At 41.5% G+C, this 10,000-nt stretch overlaps 1 protein-coding gene across 2 annotated transcripts in view; it reads left to right on the forward strand.

Annotated features, from left to right (window-relative positions):
• Positions 1-10,000, forward strand: part of LOC138014539 (collagen triple helix repeat-containing protein 1-like) — a 23,627-nt gene that overhangs the window by 6,531 nt on the left and 7,096 nt on the right. Inside the window, exons 1-2 of one of the 2 annotated variants that reach the window (XM_068861650.1) lie at positions 2,998-3,087; positions 9,960-10,000. The exon at positions 9,960-10,000 is cut by the window's right edge and continues 96 nt beyond it. In XM_068861650.1, the coding sequence (XP_068717751.1) occupies positions 9,998-10,000 (3 nt within the window). In that variant the 5' untranslated portion in view covers positions 2,998-3,087; positions 9,960-9,997. Of the gene's footprint in view, positions 1-2,997; positions 3,088-9,959 lie in introns of those variants that run through there. The other variant, XM_068861651.1, reaches the window with a different exon arrangement.

A 10,000-nucleotide genomic window follows, 5' to 3' on the forward strand; every position in this document is an offset into this window, starting at 1 on the left:
AATAGTCAGGAATAAAATCACTTACTGAAGATCCCTTGGAATATGATAAATGGTGTATCATTCGAAACTCCAATGAATCTTTTTTGGGAACAAGTCCCAATGGGGAGCAACAAAATTGAGAAAAGGTGGTGTTGAAAACGGACCGACAATTCTCCCTGCATCACGTTCCTGGCGTAACTTTTCGCACGAGTTATATTGGGTTGTTCTAAAGCACTTTTAAGATTAGGAGATTCAGACGAAACACGCTCACCAAAAAAATTAACAAGAAAAGCCGTAACGAGATCCGTGAACAAGAAATTGTTTTAGAATTATGTCTTACCCATCTAGCAAGAATTCAAACTGGTCCACTCTTATTGGCTTGAATAGGTTGCTGTGCAGAGCCCGATGCTTGAGAACCATCTCGTTTGCCTTTTGGAATGTGCGAAAAGCGGGTTTTGGCGTACGGAGCTGAGCACTGCCCTCCCGGGTGTTTTCCACCACATCTAAAACACAGGTGCTCGAATTGGCATCCCGCGCAATGTTTACCAACGTGAAAAGCCCAACACGTTTCTTTTGGGAACCACTGGGAACGAATACGTTTGTTGGTGAGCGTCTGCGCTTGCTATTTGCGAAAAGAATTAGAAGCCCTTAACCACAACTCCCAGTGAATCTGATCCCGTGGATACTTTTCTGGCGACAATTGCCTTAATTTAAATAGTGAAATTGATCATCGTACCAATATATACCAAGGTAAGGTTGACTCGACGCATCTACTGACGGTGCCACTTTTAACGAGTATTTTCCAACGTTCCGAGGGGAATTGGATAATAAGGTACCAAAACTAATAAACTCATTTGCCCAAATTTTTGCTTTAATTTTAGAACTGACTCTGGACGTGAGAGGGACAGAGACACTATAGTAAATAGATTCTGTGGAGGCTAAGATCATTAGGATCCGTGTTATCTAAAGCACCTTTAGTTCCTGTCTGAACAGTGTTCATTGTGACAGTAATCACATCGTGATCAACCGCCTTGTCAACAAGTCCGGAGGGGTCTTGCGTCACATCTTGTTCCTTTTTCTGGGCGTTGCCGCCTATGATTGAAGCCAGATCCTCTGGAGCAAATGCTGACTTAATGACGTGGTTCAAAACGGCCGATATGGTTGATGTAATTGCGCCAACATCCACTGACACTGTGCCTTGGTGTTCTGGAGCTTTACGTGGATTCTTCCGGCTCAATTGTTGGGTTAACGATGGGCATATCGTCAGGTCGAAGTCGTCCCCGTCTGGCTCTCTTATTTAGGCGAATGCCTGACATTGCTGCAGGTCTGGATACTTGTTTTGCTGCGCGTTTTCTTGGAGGCATGATCATGTAACCAAAGAACCTAACGAGATTGGCAGAATAACGAATAACACCTGGACAGACTGTTTTGCAATTGTAACAAAGACGACAAACAACAGGTGGTCCCGACATGAACCACAATTGTTGTCTATCGTATTATATTGTGAGCGTGCGAAAGAGAGGCGGCTCAAGATATACGCACCGCTCACGGAAAGCAACTCAAAATAGCACTGAAATAATTGACTGTACTTCAACGAACAATGGGGCAGTGCAATATAAAGAAAGTCGAGTTCCATGAACAATAACATGCAAAGTGCATTGGCCACGCTCCCAGACAGGGTTGTACAGTCAAATGGTAAAAGGAAAGCACAATAAACATGACCAGAGCCGTATAAAGAAACACGATATGCATGTCGTGGCTGAACAATATAACAAGCCTGCTGATACATGGGAAACAAAATTCCCACAACATATGAACAAACAGCAAGGCTCTTGTTAATCAAAGCCACCTGCTTGGCAAAGAACTATAAGTTGAAACTGGCTATTTAAATTCAAAGGTAGTACTCTTTTTAAACCAAATATATAAGCGAAAGCAAGGAGCCATGAAAATGCACATACATCTAAGAACCGCCCCCTTCGAGCTGCGAAAAAAATTATAATTCCCACGACTATTTAAATGAACAACGTCACGAGCAAAAAAGCGAGACTTGCAACGCCAAAAGCCTCTGTGACGCCAGTAAAATGCGAGTCGCGGTACGGTTGCGGTTCTAAGACCACCTTAAGATACTCCGTTAACAAATCAGCCTGCTTGTTAAAAGATGGAGAATTTGCTGGCCGTCGTACTTGTGCTCTTACAAAAAGATACCAATTTAATTCAATGATACAGTTTGTTTTAAGACGAAGACGAATGTGTAGTAAGAATCGTTAACTAATATCACTTTATTAAAATGGTGTACATCTTGGTCGTCATCGTCTGGTTTTAAAATTAAAGCAAAGAATGGATTAGAAATGTGAATTGAATAAAATAAACCAAAGAGATTTAAAAGTAAAAATGAAATTAATTTTACGCACGGTGACACTCTCAAGCTGGCCATCTTTCTTTTTCCTCTTTGAATGTTGATTAACACTTGCTGGGTACGTGACAAATTTCGTTCGAGTTTTCGCGCTAAAACCGCAAAAATCTGCCCTGTCTGATCTGCAGTTCCCATGATTATTCTTTGCTGCTTTCCGATTGGTGAACTGTTCGTGTGGTTCCATAAACCATAGCTTAACTATAGGACTTGGCTTCAGGACTGCCATTGAAAATTCTTTTGTTCTTTTTGACGTTTCTATGGTAATTTCCCGTGGGCAGTTTCACCGTGAGTAATGAGCTTACACTTGGGTAAAGTGACAGTTTCCCATGGGTAAATGGTCTAGTTGAACCGCATTTATTGAAAGTTGACCTTTGGTAAGGAAACAACGCCCCCAAATCCCATTGACTCGGTTTGGTGTACCTGGTACAACCTTAACCAACGGATTGTCACGTGCGCACCATGCCTTGACATAAATTACATTACGTCTGGCCATAATGTCTGGTATGAGTTGTTTGTCGGCACTGGGACTTGTCTCAAGGGAGTGAACTCGATATTCAAAGAACGGTTCTTGTCCGAAGTCCATTGGACTCAGTCGTGCTGATCTATTTTAATGCTGGGAGAGGCTGAACCTAACTCAGTCTTCTGAGTAGTTCATCAGCGCCGGGTCTTCCACAGGGACTTGTTATATTAAGAAGGTACGTAAGTTAATGAGACCAGAGCACTCACAGATAGTTTTAAGTATGACCTTTTGTGTCTCTTGATTTTGATAGTTCCTGAGCAGCTGTAACCCCACCTCAGTTAAAACATCGTCTTTTTCTCGAAACAGTACTAGTCTTGCTTCAGTGTCGTTTCAGTGCTTCAGAAGCAAGGAATCGATAGCGTTCGTGCAACGTAAGACACGACAAAAATGATTTATAGAAATCATCAAGTGGATGATTCTCATTGGGCCGGATAATTACCGAAACTGCTATTTATCGTTTTTCCTAATGCAAAGGATCAGGATATAATACGTAAAGGCTTATGACTAGCTGGCAAGGCTCTTGTGAGAGTCGGACTTCTTGAAAAAATTAACGTAAAAATAAGTGGTGCATGCGCGTTGCTTCAAGATTAAGAGCCCCTCAAAGGACTTCGATTACGTCAGACAGAAGTGGTGTCCGTGTCCTCAGTTGCACTCGTGCAACACCTGACCAAACACAAGCACCGCACGTGCTTTGATGTTCAGGCAGCAGCTCTACTCAATTTCACATTCCTTTCCAAGGCAAGTTGTGCTTTAGGACCTTTATTCTTCCTTTTTTCAAAGATTATATCTGACGTCAGCTCACTTCCTGTCGAAAAACATGGTATTGTTTCATTGTTAGAGAGAGATTGCGCAATTTCTTCTTCTTATTTGGCAGATAAAAAAATCTCACACGTTTGAAAGCATTTAATTACCCTGGATGCCAGACGTTTTTCTTGCGCAGCTTCCGGTGTTGGTTATGTCTCTATTGTGACCCTCGCGAAAAACCTCTGGAGCAGAGCGCGATTTCTTTGAGAGAGCCAAACCAATTACAAGCCATTTTAAATCTACCTAGCCCAAAATCTGGACTAGAAAGCTGATTGGCTCCTAACGACCTCCCAAGGGTTTTCTAATCTAACAGACACGGTGATTGGCTTCTAAGAATAGGGAAAGCCTGTGAAATGTCTGGCGCTTGATGAGGTGATGATGAAGATGGCAGACTTCGATGTTGGTGTCTGTTCGCGCGCTGAAATATTTGTAAATGATCAACATCTGGACAAAGCGATAAGGAAAGTTCTCGAAACTTTCGACGGTGTTGGTTTTACCATCGGGATTCGGGAAATCATTGTTATTTCAATTAATTCCTGGATTCTTTGTTGACCAAATGATATGTCAGAGAACCCCACCCGAAAACTGAATTTTATAGGCTAACTGTAGCCTCACAGAACACTAATTCTCAGCGTTAAAATTAAGCATGACATGAGCCTTATCTAAACATCGCGTGAGCGTAAAAGAAAAGTTGGTTTTCAGCCTCTTGTAATGTTTTTACTAGGCTTTGGTGTTATGTTGTGTGTACCCGTTTAAATTTGGCAAAGCAGAGAAATGTGAAAAATGTTTAGGTTCATGCTAGACTCGTGTTAGGTTCCTTTTTTAGTTCAATTGAGATCTGCTTAATGTACAATCTGTCACTCGCGATTCTCCTGATGCTCCTTACTAGCGTGAGTGTTAAATGCTTGTCATCAGGTTTGGACCGCTCCATGTGAATATTCACGGTCAAGCTAAGAGTCTCCCTTTCTTTGCGTGCTCCCTTCGGGGACACGGTCTGGGCTTCCTTGTCCTGTATCGCGAGACCCAGACTAGATTTCTAAATACATCCTCCCAACGATTATATTGGCATTGCCGCTTGATTACAATATGGTTGCTGTGGAAATGGCGCACAAGTTGGCATTTGAAATGGCTCATACACCTGCAAATCTGAGTTGGGCAGCTATCGTACTTGCGATGGATCTTTTGACTGACAGTGCACCTCCTTAAGGGTCGGAGCTGTTAAACGTGTTAAAACCCAAAATACTGTCGAGACTAGCAGTTCACCACAATCAAGGAGGCGTCGTGATGCCCATCAATGGAATTCACTTCTCTTCTCAATTTATTCAGTTGTGTCCTGTTTGAAAGATATGCCGCAGATTCAACGTGTACGGGACACCGCCAAAACAGCTTCTTGACATGAATCCTCATGCATCGTTCAGATGGTGAATCCATAACTGCATGTTAAATCCTTAGCTCACCTTTTATGCAAGGACTTGACTTTCCTTGTGAGGTTCTCGATATTAAGAACAAAGAGAACTCGGGACGTCCCAAGTCGGTAAGCAAGGATATACATAGGATATACATAACGAACTGATCATGGCTCTTTGAAATTATTGAAAATGAGATTATCAGACGTATTTATTAACCATAGACGTATTCGTGAATTTCACTCTGGAGACATTGCAACAATGAAATGAAATTGTCTTTTCTTCACGCTTGCTCTCTCTTCTACCGTTGATTAATTGTTTAGACCGCCAAATATTGTAGAACCAATCAGTGGTCAATCAGTAGTCACGTGAACATGTAACCGTAGATGTTGCGCAAGCGATACAGTTTAACCCGAGATTTTCTGTCTCAGTGCTCATTGCATTTCCAGTCGTTCAGTTCAACCAGCTCTGCTTTCATTTTTGGAAACGGTGAAGTTTTTTAATATTATGACCTGATACTTACTGAATAAAGGCAACAAGCAACTTTCGTGTGAGGCTATGACCCCAGCAACAATTATTCGTGGACCTAAATCTGTGACAGACCGTCAAAGGGAGAACGAGTAATCATGACCCAACTCAAGTTTCACCTCAAATCTGATATCGAAAGTGGTGGACGACCTGTCACTATGATGATCAGGTCAAATGTTTAGTGTAACATATTTGTCATCAAGAGCCACACGCGAGAGCAAATCTGTGTCTTATTGTATCAACACTATGCATAAAGGGGAACAACAACACGAAACTCATATCACGAAACAAGGGAGTGTCATAATATTCGCCTTTGGTGAAATCTACCACAGCTATCGTCTCGCATTTCAGTTATTTTTGGTTATGTTCAGCGGTCACCAAAACTTTGACGCCAAGGGCATCGAGCGAGAAAATTGGAAGCCTAGCTTGCATAATGTGACGATTCCATCTAGAGTCGGGCTATCCAAGAAAGAAGATGCATAATGTTTTTTTTAATTTTAGTGTCTTGACGTCATAGCAATTGTGTGCTCTCTGATTGGTTAGATACAAAATATTGAAATTTCAGTTGATCGTCTTCGATATCGACATTCAGTCCTAGCCTATCGATCTCTTCACTTATATAGTTTTTACATGAATTTTAGGTCATATTAAAATAGCTTTATACGCTGAGTATTTGCAATAATATGGATTGGATCAGTAGAGCGGATTTAAGATTTTATTCAAGGTGGACTGAGATAGTTACGGACTTTATATTCGGCAGAGGAAGACTTCGCCGACAGGACTCGGCTTCGAAGGAGTTTGTTGAAACCTTCCTCCAGTCCAAAGTACATTCTGGCTTTCCGTTGGCAGGGGCGTAAGTCCTTGTCTAGAAATAAATCGATGGCCTCCTTGCAGGTTAGCGAAGGTTTTGGTTGGGGACGGTGATCGGTGAAAATTCGGTAATGTTTATACAAATTATTGCTACAAGAGAATGAATGTTCACACGAAATGCATTTAAATCTGGGAAGTTTTCTCTCTGGAAACCACATCGATAACCCACAGAGGATTTTTTAAAAAAACGAGATACTACAACAGACACAGTAGTAACAAATTAAAACGTTGAAACATTTTTGGGTTTTAAACTTTAAGTTTGGCGCCAAAACCGGGTTACCCGCGTCCGGCAACTCACTGGCTTATTTTTGCAAGGCAACACTTTAGCTGAGAGATTATACACTAAATAGCTTGTTCTTCGTTGAACGTAACCCAGAAATCTCTAGCCAAGTATTAGAATAGGTCAAAACAATTTTAATATTGCCTTTATATTAGTTTAACTTGGGAAAAAAAAATAAGAAAAATACCCATGATCGGTTCATTTCGAGGGGCATTTGCTGCAGCTAAATAAACTACGTCATTTAGGCACACATGAAACGTAACACTTACGTTAGGACACTAAAATTTTGACTGCCGTGTGAACTTCGGGCGCAACCACCGTATGCAAGGATCAACATCAAATATCAAAGGAGCATCGACGAGAACGAATTAACTCTAGAAGTTCAAGGCTCTAGAAGTTCAAGGAAGATAGGGACTGACCATGGCCATAAACCAAAAGACGCTGAAGAAGTCAGAAGAACGAGTGAAGCAACTTGAGGCAAAAAAAAAAAATAATAAATAAATAAATAAATAATAATTTGAAAGAGAGAACTTTAATCATCCCTTGTTGAAGATTCACTGTAACATCTAGAATTTCCTGAATTAAAGTTCAATTTTTTTCAATACTCCAGTTACTTATTTCCTAAAGTACTTTCTTGCCAAATTTCGTTAAATTCTAACGAGTGGTTGTCGAGAAATAGGCGTATTTCCGAGAAAGCTATTCCGCATTCAAAAGCAATTTTTTCACTTACTACGCATGCGCTGCATTTGAATGGATTCTTTCGATAACAAAGAAAAATCTGCGAATTGTGGAGTTCTTTGCATCGCTACCTTTTCTAACATACATTTCTCACAAAATACTAAAACCATCAAAACACTTTGCTCAATTATGAGGAAAAATAGTACAGATAGCGGAAGCATTGAGCAAATAAAATGATTGCTGTATTGAAACCACGCTTATTTTTTTGCAATCCTTGCGCGCACGATATAAACAAAACCGATTTTAAAGGCCCTTTTATATTTATTCATGTTGCCATGACAACGGCTTATACTTCAGCTTAACTATCAAAAAACCAAAGTTCGTGTTATTGACTTGCTTGCTACCAATTTTGGCGACCAAAGGATCAAGGGTTTTAGAGTAAAAGGCAAATGAAACATTGGTATCAAAAACTGTGTTCAGCCACCTTAACTCGTGGTCCTTGTCGCCTTCATTCCCATCGTGTTAATATCCGAACACAGATTTCCGGTACTGTAGAAGAATCCCCCCCCCCCCCCCTCCCCATGCTCCAGTCTTCTCTTTAGGCTTTTGTTGCCTTTTGATACGTACTTGGCTCTTTGCCGTTATTTAACCCCACCTTTGCTTAAGAGATTGCGTGTTATATCAATATTCTTGATGTCGGGTAAAATAAAAGCGTCATTTACCCCACATTAGGAGTCAATATCCTCAGCAAACTAGTGCGACGTCACGCAGAGCTTTGGGTCCCGTTTATGTAGAGACAAGCGGGTTTCGTGATAAAAAAAAAAGCAAACAAAGCCCTTAAAAAGCCAGCTATCTCACTGATACATGGCACAGCGTTACAGGCGTTCAAAAGCAAAACGAACCGTAAAATAAAAGCTAAGAATCGAAACCCTCCACTGCGGGACTGCGGTAGCACAAGTAAACTAGGCACAACTGCGGGACTGCGGTAGCAGCTTTCTAAGGTTCAATGTAAGTGAGGGGGTATTCTAGGATCAAGCCGATCCTAATGTAAAGCTTCATAGGACAAAAACTATTCCTAAATGAATCCTACAGGAACCGACTAAAAGAGGCGTCCATTCAAATGTGTGCTCAAGAGAGCATAATTATGACAAAGGCAACGGAAACCAGACCACGTACAAAGAAGTCGTGTAGGTCTGTCAGCCCCATTTAACAGATGTCTTTACGTGCCAGTCCATGTGATCATAGTGGGAGATGCTCGTTGTGATTGGTTTGAATGTAATCCGATAAAATTGATCAAAGTTCAACGAGGACGGTTAATAAAACCGCTCCGTACCAGAGGTTTTGCCATCGGCCTTCGGCCGCCGAAGCGAAGCGAACTCAAGAATTTCCGTCCGCCGCACGCGAGAAAAAACCTCTGGTACCCTACCACAAGAAATCTTTTTTTCATATAATTATTAACTTTCTTTGTAGATATATTCTCTACGGAATGAACTCACATTGTGAACTCACATTGTGACCAGTTCCCAGATGGCTTGATCGTTCAAGTGATAGCGCACTGCTCGGGTATCTCATTGGCCAGGGTTCGAATCCCGTTCATGCCTCTATTTGTCAGGCTTTCCTTTCACTCCGATGATCAACATCTTAACTCGATAGAAATCTTTAAAGCTTGTTAGACGCTCAGTGTAAAACGCTGGCTACGCATGCGGATCGAACCTTGCTAACTGCGATTACGCAATGCGCCTTATACGCGCGACGGCCATATTGACCACATTGACTCCGAGTCTCGAGTTGAAATGTTCGGGAACGAGTTTCGGTGGGGAAAAACAAAAGTGTTCAATCCCTCGGGATTTAACATGGCCGCCTTGTGATTAAGGCCCATTGACTAGTTCCCAGCTGGCAGCATATTTCAGTTGAAAGAGTCACGTGCAGCGCAGTCCCTAGGTCACGGGATCAGATCCCGTTCAAGTCCTGGATTTTTCAAGCTTACTTGCAACTGTTTCAGGTTCTCATTTAACTGTGGTGATCTTCCTAACGTTCATTTCATGTTCCTTCCGCAGTTCAAATATTTCATATACTCCCAAAATCATTTCATTGAACTCTTTCGGGATGCAACTTGAACTCGCAACTGACGGTCATCACTGCCTAAGCGTAAAATGCAGAGTGCAGCGCACCCTTGGATAAATAAATTGCACTTTCGGGAAAACACTAAGCCCCTTATTAACGCTAGATAAGAATCTTAAGCAGCTGCAAGCAACCTCCTTGAAAAATCTAGGCCGGGCGATTGTGCTAAACTTGTTTTAGCTGCCAACTGAAATGTCCTCAACCAACTGAAAGCTGGCCAATTGCAAGTTTTAGTTACGTAAAAGGTAAATGAAATGATTTAGAGAATACTTCCATATATTTGATTATGGCGACCATTGCAGCTGCGGGTGATGCGAAAAGTCTTTTTGGATCTTACTTCAATTTTATCTTTTCCCACAGAATATCAGAGAGAAGAAATAACCTCTGGCCTCATCAAAATG

This window comes from Montipora capricornis, chromosome 8 (genome assembly GCF_036669925.1).
Source record: "Montipora capricornis isolate CH-2021 chromosome 8, ASM3666992v2, whole genome shotgun sequence".
Taxonomy (NCBI): domain Eukaryota; kingdom Metazoa; phylum Cnidaria; class Anthozoa; order Scleractinia; family Acroporidae; genus Montipora; species Montipora capricornis.